Source organism: Protopterus annectens, chromosome 7.part0 (genome assembly GCF_019279795.1).
Source record: "Protopterus annectens isolate FY-2018-M chromosome 7.part0, PAN1.0, whole genome shotgun sequence".
NCBI classification, from domain to species: Eukaryota; Metazoa; Chordata; order Ceratodontiformes; family Protopteridae; genus Protopterus; species Protopterus annectens.
The window spans coordinates 1977972051-1977989080 of record NC_056739.1 but is presented as its reverse complement, the minus strand read 5'-3'; the positions used below and the strand labels follow the sequence as shown (position 1 = coordinate 1977989080).

The window sequence follows — 17030 nt, the reverse complement described above, 5'->3', positions numbered from 1 at the left end:
TGGCTGTCTTCTACATGAACTACAAAGTGAACTGGCACCTCATCTGTTTGCCCTGTTCAATCACAGCCTCACCTCAGGCTTTGTCCCTACCGATTGGTGCACTGCTACAGTCATCCCTCTCCACAAAGTAGGATTATCCTGATGAGTCTGATATGCAAGGCTATGGAATGCATCATCATGGACCTAATAAACAAGGATATAGGGAATCTCCAAACTCTGGATCCTACACAGTTTGGTTTTGTGAAGGGTAGATCATGCCTGCTTAAATTGGTCGACGCCTTTAAGTCAGTCACCAGAGCTGTGGATGAAGGCAAGTTGGTTCATACAGCCTATCTTGATCTGGCCAAGGCTTTTGATACCTTTCCCCACTCAGGAATTATAGAAAAACTCACTAAGCTAGGCATCAACCCCTATATCACTAGGTGGCTTGCAAACTGGCTCACAGATAGAACCTACAGTGTGAAAGCAGCTGACTCCAAGTCAGACTGCTGACCAGTCATGGGTGGAGTCCCACAGGGTTTGGTCCTGGGTCCTCTCCTGTTTGGTATCTACTTATCTGAAGTCCAGGCCAACACGAAGGGACTCTGGCTGACAAAGTTCATAGATGATTGCAAGTTGGGAGCTATTATTAACTCCCCAAGTGATGTTGACATCCGACAGAAAGGCCTCACTGACACCAACGACTGGTGTCAGAACCATGGGCTTAGGCTCAATGCCAAAAAATGTGTCATCATCCCACTTGGGAAAAACCCGGTTCCCTTGAATTACTACATCGATGGTAGTCCACTGAACACAGAAGGCATTATAAGAGATCTGGGAACACAAGTTGATAGCAACCTCTGTTTTGACCACCACATTGCCACTGTGGTCAGAAAGTCCTATGTGGCACATCTCGTTACTAAGGGTTTTGCATACAGGAAGAAAGAGGTCATTGTCTCCCTCTGCTTTTCCCTCATTAGGCCAGTCATTGAGTACAATGCCCCATTTGGCATGTACCTCACTAGACACCTGCAACAACTGGAGAGGCCACAAAAGTACCTCACAAAGAGGATCCTAGGCCTTAAACACATCCTATGTGGAAAAACACAAAAAACTCCAACTATTCTCTGTCTCATATCGCCTACTTAGAAGCAATCTCTGCTTGACTTACAAAGCCATGTCTGACCCAGCTCTGTTAGAATTGCTACATCTAAAAAAATCCCAATCCCTTCACACCACACGCTCCAAGGATCTCAACCTCATTACCACAATCAATGGAACATTCTGAAAGGACAGGTTCATAACCCAGAGACTGCCCATGCTATGGAATAGACTTCCCATACATGTCAAGCAGAGCACCTCATTGGCCCTCTTCAAGAGAAATCTTGTTGAGTGGATGAGAAATAGAAAATTCACCTCGGGGATCACTCCAGTGGCTCTACTCGACAGAGGCACTAGTAACTAAGGTCAGGTGGCACGATGTCAGGGTATTCCTATGGGCTAGACTTGTAAAGGTTGCAGGGCCATTAGCCTAATACACACCTATGAACATATGAACAATGAGCACTGAAAGGGTGCTTATTGGCCAATGTGCCACATGGTGTGTAAACAGGAAAGAGAGATGGAGAGCCCTTTTGCCACAATTTTGTCAGCATTAACTCTTCCTGCTGCTATGATTGCATCTTTAATAATACAGATTTCGTCTGCTTTCTCATGGCCAGGTTTGGAGCATACACATGATGTGCACTTTCACTTAGCAAATCCTGCTGTGGAATACCAGTTCATTTGCTTACTTGTACTATCATAAAATTACCACAGTCTGTTCTTTCTAGTTTGTCTGGTATAACAGAAAATCTTAGGTTTTTCCTGTGTGCTCTGTCCTCTAACTCTTACCATGTTTTGAAACAGCTCTTCTTGAGCAGCCTCATACTCAGCCAGCCTTTTCTATGTTTTGACCTGTGATTTTTACAGTTTTTGTGTTCTTCTGAATAGCCGTTTAAAGCTACCTCAGTTTTTCCAGCCTTTTGTTATTTGAGTTGATGTATTCCATCATTTCATTTATTTTAATCAGCTCTGAATACATTTGATTTATTTTTACTCAAGATTAATGGATGACATTTCTTGTACCATAGCTGGAGCTTGAACTGCTTTTTGCAGAACAGCTCAGGATTCTTCCCAATCAGTGCTTTCTTTTCACTTTTTCTGGCTGATTTCAGACTCTCTAAATTTCTTCTTTGCTGGCATCCTAGCTATTAAGTAAAGTCACTAAAAGTAGCAGAGTTATTGACCTTTATCTCTAAGTTTCTTATTTCACACTGGGAGAAGTGAAATTAAGCTGTTAATCAGTGTGCAACCATCTTTGAAGTCCCTGTAATTTGCATTTATTTTCTGGTTCAAGTAGAGGAACAGTTTAGGCATGCTTGGTTGATTAATCTTTATCCTGGGTGTATATGGTTTTATTGCATTTTTATGCCTTGTCATTTTCTCTGAAGTAAGTTTCTTTGCACTTGTAATGCTGAGTGCCATGAATGCTGTGTGTGTGTGTGTGTGTGTGTGTGTGTGTGTGTGTGTGTGTGTGTGTTGGGATTTTTTTTCACTTTACTGTTTGATGCCGTCTAGGTTTTGGGAGGCATATTTAATTCTGGAGGTAGGAAAGCAGGATATTGAATTTTATTATGACAGAATGTGAACATACTGAAGGTGTGCTATATGAATGAATGTAACCTGAAACCCAATGAACTGATGGAAAAACAAGCCCAAAGAAACTGAAACCAAAACCGAAGCTTGTTGAGGAAATCCAAATGAAGGTCAGAAACTCGAACAAAGTGCTTTGTTCAATACAAGCAATGTTTATTCAATACAAGCAATATTAACGCCACAAGTCGTATACGTTTTCGACCCTGATAGCCAAAGTCTTCATCAGAAATACATAAAAGCAACCAATTATGGACCTTTTTATACATATTCAAAATGTTGATTATCCAATAAAAAACCTTGTAAAAACTTTGTAAAATACGATGTACTAATTAAAAACTGTTGTGTTTTGCACATATAACAAAAAGCTACATTAAAACCATTGTAATTCATAACCTATGATACTAAATCAGTTGTTTATGCTGCTAACTGTCAAAAATGTGCAGCTTTCTATATTGGTAAAGCGGAGCGAAAGCTAAAACAGCGCATTTATGAGCACACATATGCCATCTCTAAAAAAGATCTTACTAATGCTTTAGCACGGCCCATTCTAGAACACTCTGACCATAATTTTAAATTTATGGTTTTGAAGCATATTAATGATGATTTTAGAGCAGGACCTTGGCAAATACTTTTAGAAAGGGAAGAACTTTTTTGGCAGATTAGAACTGCTGCACATCTTTTCTCTGGTCTTAATGAATATACATCTATTCTTTGTGTGTTAAAACAGATTGCATTAAGAAGATAATAATAAGAAATATTATCTTATATAAGTTTCTATGTGTTTTTCTCAATATATGGTATTAGGATTTGTTTATTAAGTTAACAGTTTTATAGAGTAAGTTATTATAGATTAAGATGTATGGTATACATACGTTGAGGTAGGGCTGTTTGTTGTGTTTGTTGTGTGTGTGTATATATATATATATATATATATATATACATACTTTTATAGCACACTTTTATAGGGCAAGTTGTTATAAATGTTATGTTGCTTTAAATACTTAATTGTAATTAAGTTTACAATTAGGTTATTAGGAAAGGTATATATATAGCCTTGATTTCAAAATGGATTTTGTCTGAAGAAGGAAAGATATTTGTCTCTCCGAAAGCGCTAACAATAAATCTGTTCAAGTAGTTTTGGTGTTTGCTCCTCGTACTTCATTTTTTGTGTTTTTTAGAAGCCCCGAGGGACACAGTCGTACATGATTGGCCCCCAGGTCTCCTCAGTGCTTTTCCACCAATACCATTGATACCCAAGGTTCTACAGAAAGTAAAATCCCTGGGAAGGACCATCATTCATATAGCCCCTCATTGGCCTCGGCAGATTTGGTTCCCATTCCTTCAAACTCATCTCTTGGAGGATCCCTGGATTCTGGACCCAGTTGCAGACCTTCTGACACACCCATCAGGGGACCTTCTTCCCTCTCTGCAGTCATTGAAGCTGACAGCTTGGCTGCTCCAGTTCCCCTCATAGCCAGGCTTCATAACCTTTCCAATGAGACAAAACAGATCCTTTTGTCTTCTCACAAGCCTTCCACTAGAAAATTGTATCTTAGTAAGTGGAAGAGATTTTCCATATGGGCCTCTAAAAATAATATTGATCCTTACCAAGCCCCCATGACATCCATATTAGAATTTTTGACTATGATCTTTAAGAAAGGAGCAGCAGCAGCAACAGTTCAGGTTCAGTTCACTGCTATTTTTAATTTTCATCTTGGAGTTGATGGTTTAAATATCATGTCCCACAAGTTATCCAAAGCTTTTCTCAAGGGGACATTTCATATGAGACCACCTGTCAAAACTCCCTATTCTCCATGGAATTTAAATTTTATGCTTTCATGTATGATTCTCCCTCCCTTTGAACCAGCATCATCTTGTGACCTCAAATATTTGTCGTGGAAAACCATTTTTCGGTTAGCTATTATTTCTGCCCGCAGAGTGTCAGAGCTTCAGGCTTTATCTATCAATCCTCATTTGATTTTTCATGCTGCTGGAGTATCACTTAGGACAAATCCTTCTTTTTTTGCCCAAAGTTTGTTCAGAAACCAATATTAACCAAGTTATTGAGTTACCAGTTTTCTTCCATAATCATTCCAACAAATTAGAGTATATGCTGCACCAACTTGATGTTCACAGACAGCTCAGATTTTATTTGAATAGAACAAAAGATTTCAGGAAATCAGCCCAGCTTTTTGTTTCATTCTCTGAATCCAGGAAAGGTAAACCAGTGGCTAAAACAACTCTGTCTAAATCATTATCTGATTGTATCACTTTTGCCTATTCAGCTGCTAATATGCCCTTGCAACACAAGATTAAAACTCACTCAACCAGAGCAGTTTCTACATCCACTGCATTTTCAACCAAACTTCCCCTTGATAACATTTGTGCAGCAGCCACTTGGTCAAAACCTCATACCTTTATCACTCATTACAAAGTGGATAAGGCCTCCAGGGATAGAGCATCCTTTGGGTCCACGGTTCTGAAAAATGTACTCCTGTGAGCCACCCGAGATTGATGGTGATTGGGATGCTACCCATCAGTACAGAATGAACAGTGAGATTGAACAATTTCACATAAAGAAGTTATGTACTCACCATAACGTTCCATGTGAGTTGTTCATCTCGCCTTCATTCTTATGTCCCTCTCTCCTACCCCCTCCTGGCTGATAGTTGACCTAGATGTTGCTTCATCCTGGTTGCTCAATGTCTTCCCTTCTATAGGGGAATAACTATTATATATGGTTATAGTATATGCAGCAAACAAGATCTGAGGTAATTCACAGTGCATCATGGGATGGGGGCTTGGCCTCAAGCTACTGGAAGACCTTGAGCTTTGCATGTGGCTGTACCGGAGCTGAGGGATCAGCTTCGAACCCATCAGTTAAGAATGAAGGCGAGATGAACAACTCACATTGAACGTTTTGGTGAGCACATAACTTCTTATTAAAAATGGATATGTTTTACACAATAATGACCTATTATTTAGAGAAATTTTAGCCACTTTATACAGATAAAGGTAAGTTAGTATAATACAAACATAACTACAGTGTGAAGTGAGAGAAGAAACAGGGTTATAGCATGCTTAGAAAGAGAATCGAGGGAGAGAAAATGAAGTAAGGAAGTGAGTGAAGAAGGAAGAGTGGGGAGATGTAAGCTATGAATAGATTTTTTTTTTATATTTAGGGATCTAGTCTATCCTGGGGTTGAGCAAGAACAAAGCCACATTTTGGCTAGGAAATCTTTCAGAATGTTTTAAAGGGCTGGAGGGAGGGTATTGACCTGATGGATACAGGCAAGGAGTTCCACCCTTTATCAACATGAGTACAGAACATGCCCAGCAGATTTCATAGGTTTGTGAACAGAGAGGAGTTTTTTGATCACTGGATCACAATAACTGAATGGGAACATACTGTAGAACAGTATTTAATGCTGGACAAGCAGAAAATTTTATAGGTGGTAAGAAGCTGTGTAGAAGGGTAGTTCTAATTGGTGGTCATTAACAAATTCAGAAATGCACCATGTGCATGTTATGACATTTGAAAGCATGACTTTCTGCCTATATTCAGAAACATGAAACGTATTCATTTATTGACCAGATAAGTTTACTACAGACAAGAGTTTTGTTTTGTTTTATCGGTCATCATCTTGCACTTGCTGGTTGAATGATTCACACTTTGTATAAACATAAGCTGAGGGAGAGAATTACACTTGAGCTACAGGATAAAGCTCATAAGCAGTGCAAAGCTCCAATTCTTTGTGTTAAACTTCCACATTTATGAGGTTCATGTCAAAACTATTAAGTTACAAAACTCAAAAAAACATGTAATTTAATGAAATGCATTTTTCCTTAGAGTTGAAATGACTCAAAATGCATTTGCAGATGTAATATAAGGATAACAAGAAGGGAAGTGTCTCAAAGATAAGTTATCTACAATGTTGATAAAAATCTGTGAAGTGAATTAACAATAAGAAAAGACAGAAATGCATTCTTACAGTACAGTATGATCCTGATGAGTATCCGTCTTTGAGAGAAATCAAGCAAAACAGTTCATTTTGGAAAGACAGTACCTAATAGATGTACCATTTGCCATGGATGTGATGAGATGCCATTCAATCCTTTAATTTTTTCAAATATGAACATCTCCTGCAGTACTGTACTTTTTTATCAGTGTATTTTGGCAAAGCAAAAACTCACCTTAGACTTTAACACCTGGCTTGCAATCAGTTGTTCTGTGATTTAGGTAGGCACCAGAGCCCTATAAAATCACAGTAAGTACAATCTGTATCATGTGGAAGCTAATCAACATTCCAAAGTATGGCTGATAATTACAGCTCATTTAAAAATCAAATTAATCTGTAAGTGAAATTGTAACTAGCATTATAATTGAAAGTGAAATTGTGGCTAGAGTTATCATGTGATAAGTCATTGTAATTCTGACTTTTTTTCTGCAGACCTTAAAGCAGAATACCTCACTGTATCAACTGCATGTACGTTATCAGTCCATAAGCACATCCCAACCACTGAGCCAAGCATGATGGCATTGTTTTGGGCAGAGTACATATGTACTGCTGCTCTTGACTGGTATACCTGTGTTTAACGTATTAGCACCATACAGAATCTACCTTGATTGTCGAAGGGTGTATTAATACTGTTATGAAGTTTGCTGTCTGCTTTTCCTTATTGTGTTTTCTGATGTTTGTGAATCTTTTTTTATAGGGTGTTCATTGAAAATTGGCATTGCTATTAGATTTTCCTAGCCTGTTAATGTAAATAAATAAATAACTGTATATCATGCTCTTTTTTTTCCATGCCATTTTCAGTAAGAAGTGACTGAAAAGACCAAATGTGGCAACCACAGCTGTAAGAGCATAATAACAGCAATAATTTAAATGAGTCTGCATCACATTAGACATTTTCTGTATTACAATTATTTTATAAATGAGGATTTGACAGCAGATGTTATTAATTGTGACAGCACTGGAGTTTGGTTGTCAAAACAATTATCATATTTCACGCCTTCCATATTTGCATTTCTTGTTTTCAAAACTACTTAGTGTTTTCTTGAGCTGGTTCATTATTTGTGTTCAGATCCTTGGAAGATTCATTAACTGCATTTGCATGATTTTAATTGTTTTTTTTTTTTCATTTTTGCTGTTGTCTGATTGTATTTTTTTTCTTTTTGCTGTTGCCACAGGCTATATTGAAGCAGCTGTGATCCCAGTAGGTGCTCGTCGCATTAGAGTGGTTGAGGACAAGCCAGCTCACAGCTTTTTGGGTAACTAGGACTTATTTCTAAATAACTCCAGTCATTTTTTGAAGTTTTTTTGGCAGTAGGTGAATGAAGTGGTCATAAATTAGGATCTGGCCAAAGTCTATCAAATCCACCATTTTACTAAGTATGCTAATGTCAGTTAAAGAAATGTAAGGTAAAGAAATGTTAGCAGGTTCACTAGTGTGAGATAAAGAAATCTTCATTTACTTGTCAAATCAAAATGATTAGTTGTGATGGCATTGTGTAATGTAATTCATGCTTTGTTTTAATGTCATTGTCAGTTCACATATACCTCTGTTGTTTGTAAATAAGTTGTTGAGTAATAGAACTCTTGATATAAGGCATATATATTAGATCAAATGATTTATTATTATCAGTAAAATATATACATAGACCTAGATAAGTATCACTGTAGGAATGAACCCCTTTTAGCCAAGTTAAATCTATAAGTCCTAACTGCCCCTAAAACAAATCCAATAACCTTATGTCAGATTTAATGAGGACATGGGTATACTTCAGCAATAGTGTAGCACTAAAAAGTTTTCACCATACCATATTTCTTTTCCCCTGTTTGATAACCTGCCTTTGCCTTTTATCTTTCTTTTTGCAACCATTGTTTCACTCTTCAATTTATTTCACCATTGTCCCTACCCTAGACTTTGCCTCTTAACACATTTTAATTGAATTATCAAGAAATATTTCTCCTGGGAGAAATAATCAGCTTTCAGCAGGGAATATTACTTAGATGTGGGGAATGGAATTTAATTTGCAGCAGTGAGGATGTATCTGGGGGGCCCATAAGGGAAAATACAACAAAAGAGGATAGATTTTTGAAGGAATTTATAAAAACATTTGGCTTAGAAAATGTGAATTCAGTAGTAGGACTTTGGAGTGAATTTACGTATTATTCCCCAAGATGCAAAAACTGGCCAGACTAGACAGAACTTATATTTCAGAGAAACATGCATTTAATTGAAAGTTTTGATATGCGTCCAGTAAGTATTTCAGATCACACATCGATAATAACTAAAATAAAAATGCAGGGTAATGAAATAAAAATGCGACACTGACACTTCCCACCTATCTATTGAAAAGAATGGAATTTAATGAATGGGTAGTGGACGTTATTTGGGAGTTATTAGAGAAGATAGAAATTTTGTCTGAAAATATAGATAGGGAATGGGATAAAATTAAAGTGGAGTTTAAAAATAGGGTGGAAATAAAGAGGGATATGGTTAGGAATTATTTAGATGGACTGACAAAGATTAACCTATTGCAGAATAGGAGGAATCTCACAGAACAAGAAGAGGAGCAATTGCAGAATGCTATATAGAAAATAAGGGATTACCTTGATAATATGCACGAGTCTAGAAAGACTGCTGTTAAGCAACTGTTTTTTGATAATGACTCCAGATCACAAAACTTTTAGTCTGACTCAGGCAGCAGAAAGTAGAAAGGATTGTCGCCAAGCTTATAACAAGGAAGACAAGGAAAGACACTAGAAATATTTCAAAAAATTTATAAAATCTGTATAAAGCAGAGAAATGTGGAAATCAAGAAAAGGTACGAATGGAAGTGTTTATGGAAGAATTAAATATGCCAAGGTTAGAGGTAGATGATGCTCAACTACTAACAGGATAAGAGGAGATGAGATAAAAATGGTGATGGATAACCAATCTACAGGGAATGTCCCCAGGAAAAGATGATATTTCTGTGGAAGTTTGGAAGCTAGGAGGGAAAAAATTGATAAAGCTCTGTTTTTTTTACAGTATTTTAATAGGAGGAGAAGCAACAACATCCTGGAAGAAGGTGGTAGTGGCTGTAATGCCTAAACATGGTAAAGGCCCATCAGATCCAGCGTCCCATCGGCCCATTTCAATGATTATAATGTGTTTATATCTATAATGGCTAAAAGAATCTAGTACACCAAAATTAATGGTGGTAAATCAGTGCTCCAAAAACAATAAAACAAAAGTATAGCACCAATGTTGCGAGTCCACGTACTCTTTTATTATCACCAAATAATATAAAAGTTAAGCGCTTTCATCAATGAAACCTTGACTTCATCAGAAAACCTGATGAAGTCAAGGTTTCATTGACGAAAGCGCTTAACTTTTATATTATTTGGTGATAATAAAAGAGTACATGGACTTGCAACATTGGTGCTATACTTTTGTTATAATGGCTAAAAGAATGGCAAAGATGATGCCAAAATTAATACATATCAATCATTGTGGTTTTGAGGAGGGGCAGCAAACATCTGACAACATTAACAGAACAATGGCGATCCAAAGGGAAGAAGAATATAAGAAAATACCGCTGTTGCTGGTTATCCGCGGTGGTGCAGCGGTAGCATTGTTGCCTCACAGCAAGAGGTTCTCCCATTCGATTCTAAGCTAGTGTGTGGGGAGTGCCTTCTGTGTGGAGTCTGCATGTCCTCCCCGCGGGACGAGTGGCGTTCTGAAAGATATGCGTGAATGGGCGTGCCTTCGTTGAAGGTTGGAAATCGATCTGGCAACTTGGCACCATGAAAATCTACTGCCGATCATTAGCGGACTGGAGTTCCGTTGTGGCGACCCCTAACCGGGAAAAGCCGAAAGACAACAACAACCACTGTTGCTGGTTGGTCTTAATGCACAGAAAGCATTCAACAGTGTAAGCTGGGATTTTATGAGCAGGAAAATGGAAGCATTTGCATTTTGTGATAAAATTATAAGGCTGATTAGGACGATATTTGAGGGATTGGTGAAAAAATTTAAGTGAGTGGTTTCCTCTCTGATATTTTCTAGGGCATTTCAGTGTTGTGGAACATTTTGAGACAATTTCAAGTCTTTGGATACAAAATTAATGAAGCTAAAACAAAGGCAATACATAGCTGAAAACTCTGAATCCACACAATTTGGTTCAGCAAGATCCTTATTTATGGGAACACAATAAAATGAAGTACTTAGGAATATGAATTAAAAATTATTCTGTTGTAGCAGCTAAAGATATGTAAGAATAGACTAAGCAAAGCTAATACAAAAACTGAGAAACTGGAATCTCTGTTTTATGGATATGGAGAGCAAGCTGCAAGCAGTTAAAAAGTTTAGTCCCTTGTCCCTCTAGTTTTATACACAGGTCAGGCATATTTTTATCAACCAGAGGAGGAGTTTTGCATAACAAGGATTTTACCTGTGAGAGGAGGATGACATGAGTCAAGTCTGATAAGCTGATTCTCCAATAGAATAAGATGGCTTAGGATTACCTGATTTGAAGGGGTATTTTAGACCAAAACAGTTAAGGCTCCTATACATAGCACAAGCAGAAAGCTATAATTCAAAGTGGCAGGGAATGATGACAAAAGGGGGGAAGCTGAAGATACAAGGAGATACTGGCATTTTGGATGCAGATCTTTAATTCAGAATATTATATTCAGAAAGTATCAGAAAGTATTTTAAGAAGTAAAGTAACACAAGAGTGGAGAAAGGAGATTCTGCCAACAGAGATGACTCCAATTAGGGATACAGACAATAGGCTGAGGGGGCTGGAATTTAATGGAGAAAATTGCAAAGGAACCCAATTGTTGGGTGCAAATAATTAGAGATGGAAAGGTAATAGAGTGGGAAGAGGACAATAATTTATTTGGACTGCAGACTAGAGATTGACTTCCCTATCGAGGGTTGATATAAGAGTATAGGCAAACAGAAAAAATAGGGGTATCCTAAGTGAAACACCAGCACTGGTAGAGCTTTTAGTAGAATCTAGAACAGAAGCTGCTGTTAAAAAAGGATAATTAGTAGAGCATATGAAATACTGCATGATAACCATAAGAATCAATCACAGGAGGTTAGAAAGTATTGGGAAGAGAGAATGGATAAGCAATTCACAAAGAGACAAAGGGGTAGTATATGTTTCTCTCCCAAATATGCAACAAAGTCTAGAAGGTTTAGGATCTTTGCTTGAAAATGTTTACATAGGTATTTTATACCCCAAGCAGACTCCAAAGAATTTATCCTAGCGTAGATAGCAAATGTTGGAGGTATGGAGTAGAAGAAAGGCCTAATTGGGAATATAATTTTCTGGGAGTGTAATGAGCTGGCAGACTTAATTCCTTACAGACTACTCTATTAGATATACTGGATGAGCAAATTGGTATAACTAAGAAAATTATTTTTGAGCTATTATACAGAATTGGAATTACCTAGACATAGAAAGTTCTTGGTTAATCTAATTATAGTGTCTGCCAAAAAGCAATTACTATAAAATGGAAATCAAAGTCCACACCTGCTGGAGTATAAATAATGAATGTAGTAACAGAGCTAAAACAACTGGAAATTGGATCTTTAGAAAAGGAAATGAGTAAATTAAGGGCACATAGAAAAAATGGGAATAATGGGAACAATACATGCAAAATAACATTCTGGAGGAGGAATGAGGTCTAAAAGAAGGCAGGAGTTGAATGAGCTGTGTAATGTTTGACTGACAGTGACTGGATAAAGCATAAGTGATGTATAATGTTTGCAGCTAAAAATATGTCAATGTGGTTTGTTTTCATTTATATAAATGTATGATTGCCTGTCTCATAAGTGATACTTAAATAAAGATGTTGCTTGTTTAAAAAAAGAAGTATTTTTTGTTACTACAAAGTCCTATTTTATAATGTGTTTGAGAACCTGGTTCATGACTCTTGGACTCTGCATTCATCATATACATGTTCCCTAATAGTGGGATTCTGAAAGAACTGGGCTAGAGTTGCAGAGCATCTGCAGCATCCTGAAATACCACTACAACAATGAAAAACAGCCACACCCATGTATGATGTTATACCAATGGTGTGCATTACATCTAAGGCTGCCTGCCACAGCTGCAATGCCGCATAAAATGGAATAGATTGCACAACAAGTTAATGATATTTGAAAGATTCTGTATAACTGAATCAAATTACATGGGATGAGTGTCTGAAAGATTCTGTGTAAACAAATTAAATTACCTGTGAAGAGATTTTGAATGATTCTGTGTAAATGAACCTCATTACTTATTCATGATATAATCTCAACCCCTCCCTCTGTGCCCTTTGTTACTTTCCTTCATCAACAAGTATATTTCCTGTCTTCCTCTTTCTGTTTTGTTATATTTCCTAAATATGATATGTTTTCCCTTCCTTTTGAAACAAGCTCCTTTGACAACTACTTTTTTAATCGTTTATTGGTTTTACGTAAAGGTTCTGTTGTTACAGCAATGGCAGTTTTGATATATCACCATTGTTTTTTCACTAAAATCTTCATATTTATCACTGAGAGCTTTCTTAAGGGGGCTCTTCCATTTTTCAACATCTGTTCTATTGAAGTCCAGACCTTTCTGGTTTGATTGTTTCAAAGCTGTATTTCAGTTGTCAGTGACCATTCAATTTGGTGATCATTTATAGGTTCATATGTATGTACTAGGCTAATGAACACAGGGACCTTTTTAAGCCTAGCCATGCATCCTAAGGCTTTGACAAGTTCTGGTACCCTAGACAAGTGCAATTTGCAGGTTGCCTGTGTACATTAGGGACATAGGTGCCAAGCTAAGGATGGATTTCTTGTTCCTCATCCAGTTGTCCAAGTTGCACTTGAATTTGGTTAGGGAGGAACTCTGCTTCACGTGGAGGAGGAGCCTGATCCATAGACGGGTTAGTCTCTGGGATACATACCTATCTCTTCAGCGGGTCCTATTTATATCACAGGCAAGGTTTAAGTCTTTAGAATGGGTAATTCTGGTGCTGTTTATTTTGCTGATATGCATGAGGTCCATCAGAGTGGGGTCTGACAATGCCCTGTATGCCAGCCATAATCTCCCCTCAACAGCCTGTAGGAAACAGAATACAAGGATAGGGCCTTCAGATGGTCTGCATAGGACATTTTACTTATGCCCTGTGTTCTTTTAGTAAATGACTGCCCATTTCCAGGACTGAGATGCTCTTCCCATTTGAGAATACCAGGTCCAGATAGCTTCATTTTTGAGAAGACTGCAGTGCTAGCTTTCTGAAGCCTGTCATTGACCACGTATTAAGAATGATCTTGCTCTTGAAGGTGGCTGTATTCAAGGTGTTATGTCTTGTATGTTAAAGTTCCTGACCCAGTAATAACCTCAAATTTCATGACCACTCAGATGATAGAGTTTAACATCTGTCTTATATTTCTCTTCTCCACGAGCAGGTTTTCATTCTGTATACAACCCTATCCTGATTGTTATAAAATGGCCCACAGTTCCTCCTGTCCTCCATGATTGCTTGTATTTTATAATGATTTGGCACTTTCCATTATTTATTTATTCTTTATCTACTTTGCCTGACCTATAGATAGGTCAGGCAAAGTATTGGTGTATTTCCATCCCATTCGGAGCACATTTTGTCTCGTATCTTTTTTGCTGTTATGCCATTAAGACCTTGCTCTTTATCTTTGTCTTCAGTTCTGATATCTTAAAATTTATCTGGACACATAGGTACTTATTATTTTTTATTTGCATGCTAACTTGCTTTTTTTGCCCTCACAATGCATGTATTGTCTTTGCTTTTCTTCTTGTTAGGGCTGTACTGTTTCCCTTACATTGTTTTATAAATTAGCCTGATGTTTTGAAGGATTAGGATGCCATTTCCCGAGTACCACTACGTACCTCTCCCTTGGCAACACTAAATCCTTATTAAAGAAAACTTTAGACTTGTTATCTAAAATAGTGCCTCCCTTTATCTTAGATACACTTCCTCATATCAGTTTATGCTTGCATCTCTCAAGATAACAAAAGTCCGTGAGCTCTGCACCAGTTATTGAGCCATTTGCTGATTGTGTGAACCGTCTATCATAATGTATGTTCATAGGTTCATAGGTCAGGTCTTTACTAGGCAGGAAGTCTAGGTGACCATACAGAGACCAATCATGTAACCAATAGAGTTTAGTTAGTAGATTTGCCACCTCGACTCAGTGAAAGCCATATTGCTTATTCCAGGAGTAAATTTGAGAGTACCAATCAAATTGTCAACGGAGGCTGTTCCTTAAGTAGGGAATTCCTTTGGTGAGGAGTATATCTCTACAAGAGGTCTTTTTAAGTTGCAGTGAAGGCTGTTATCTTTCGATTGAGTGTTTCTAGTATTGTCAGTACTTTTGAAGAGGAGAAGGTCTAGTAGGACAAGATGTTTTGTAACCCACAAAGTGAGACAGAGATTACCACACAGAAGCCAATATGAGACAGAAAACAACTAAATGATGTTTAGTCTGTCAAGGCAGCTAAGAGAACTTAGCATTTTTTTTTCAGTTAAAAAAGTGTTGCAGTCTTTCTAGTTGAGTGAGATGTTTGTAGAGGTACATTCTAAATGGTGCAGTGTACCTTTTTAATTTCTCCAAATCCTTTGGGTTTCTAATACCATGACTGGAATGGACCCCATTCCTAAGTCAAAGTACGATTAAAGTTCATGAAATTAGTATTGTTTTAATCTTTGCTGTCAGCTAGAAATGTTCTTCGCAGCACCTGCAATGTGCCTAATAATAACTCCTCCTGCAATATTAATGGGGTTACATGTATATTGATAATGTATCTAAATACGATTGTAGATTCTTTTTTATAAGACCCGTTGCTCCTACTACTGTTAGAATTGTCTGGATATCTTTCTTCCACATCGCTCTCGTTTCTGCCTGTAGATCGTGATATTTTATGACTTTGCATCTCTCTGTACACAGGACACTGTAGTCACTGGGTGTGGTGATTTCAATGACCAGTGCTACTCTTGTCTTCTTTCCATGGACCACTATATCCGGTTTTGTAGAATCTATCTTTTGAACTGTTGGTAATGGGTGATCCAATGTGATATAAAGTTCATAATTTTCTATGCTGCCTTGTAGCTCATCTTTCCAGTATTTTTCAGCCACTTCAATTCCATAATGTTTGCACAATCCCCAGTGCAACAGTCTTGCCACATTATTATGGCTTTCAGTGTACAGTACAGTCCTTCTGCCATTAGTATGTCACAACCAGCAATGAGGTGTCCAACTGTTTCCAATTTGGTTTTACAAAACCTACATTTTCCTGTTTCTCCCACATGTTCCATGGACTTTGTAAACCAGCATGTATGTAGCCCACTATCTTGGGCCCACAATATTAACCTTTCATCTCTTGGTTTGAATTTGCCTCTCCTTAACCATTCCTAAGTTTGTTCCTGATCAACATGAGGATCTTCCAGAAGTTTTCTATACTTACAATTATATTTATGCATTTTCCACATTTCTTGCCATCTCATCTGGTCCTTCACCTTATATTCTTTCTTTTGGTTTTACTGTATTGTACTGTATGACTGACTTGATGAGGGAAGAATAGATGGGGATTATAAATCCTTGGACTTGAAGAGTATGCCTTTAGTAATTAACTATAACTAATATGTGACTGAAGGGTTGTTTGTTGTCACCAAATGTGCCTACATCTCTAACAACTATTTTATTCTTAAGATAGTTCATGTTTATGCGAGGTAATCAGTAGGATAAACTTTTTTACATTTTTTTGCCATTAAGCTTAAAGCCAAGATTAGTGCACCGAGTGCTGTTCCAGCAGTCTTCGCTTGGTTGATACCCATGTAAGTTTTGTAAATAGTGTCAATAGCACCAGCATGGCAAATCATCATTTTTGAAGGCTTTAGAGAGGTGTAGATAGGGATTATGATCCAAATTACCTTTATTATGGCACCTATTGCATTTTTAAGAAAATCAAACAAGTTATGGACACAAAATGTAGTTTTTGTTAAGCCAAATTGGTTAAGATGAAGGATTTCTAAACCACAATTATATTTTTATGAGCATGAGAAATATATATTCCCCAGTTTTGTAGATGATAGTAGTGAGGCTAATAGGAAGATAGTTGCCAGAGACAGTGTTGGAGATGCCCTTGTAGAGTGACACCACAGTGTCTGTTCTACACAGAAAGACTGAGGATGGAAATGATTTGGCCGGGTTGGGTAATGTTTTATTTTGCAAAAACTAGGGAATATCCTAGTGTGTAATCTGGGCCTGTGGAACAGTTGTTTTGGGTTTGGACAAAGCATCTAGGATTTTGTCCATAGTGACTTTAAGGGAAGGGA

General features: G+C 37.5%; 1 protein-coding gene across 2 annotated transcripts in view; it reads left to right on the top strand.

Annotated features, from left to right (window-relative positions):
- ADAMTS17 (ADAM metallopeptidase with thrombospondin type 1 motif 17) overlaps positions 1-17030 on the top strand; it is a 3302852-nt gene that overhangs the window by 2115809 nt on the left and 1170013 nt on the right. For both annotated transcript variants that reach the window (XM_044078403.1, XM_044078402.1), the window contains one exon: positions 7871-7951. In XM_044078403.1, the coding sequence (XP_043934338.1) occupies positions 7871-7951 (81 nt within the window). The remainder of the gene's footprint in view (positions 1-7870; positions 7952-17030) is intronic.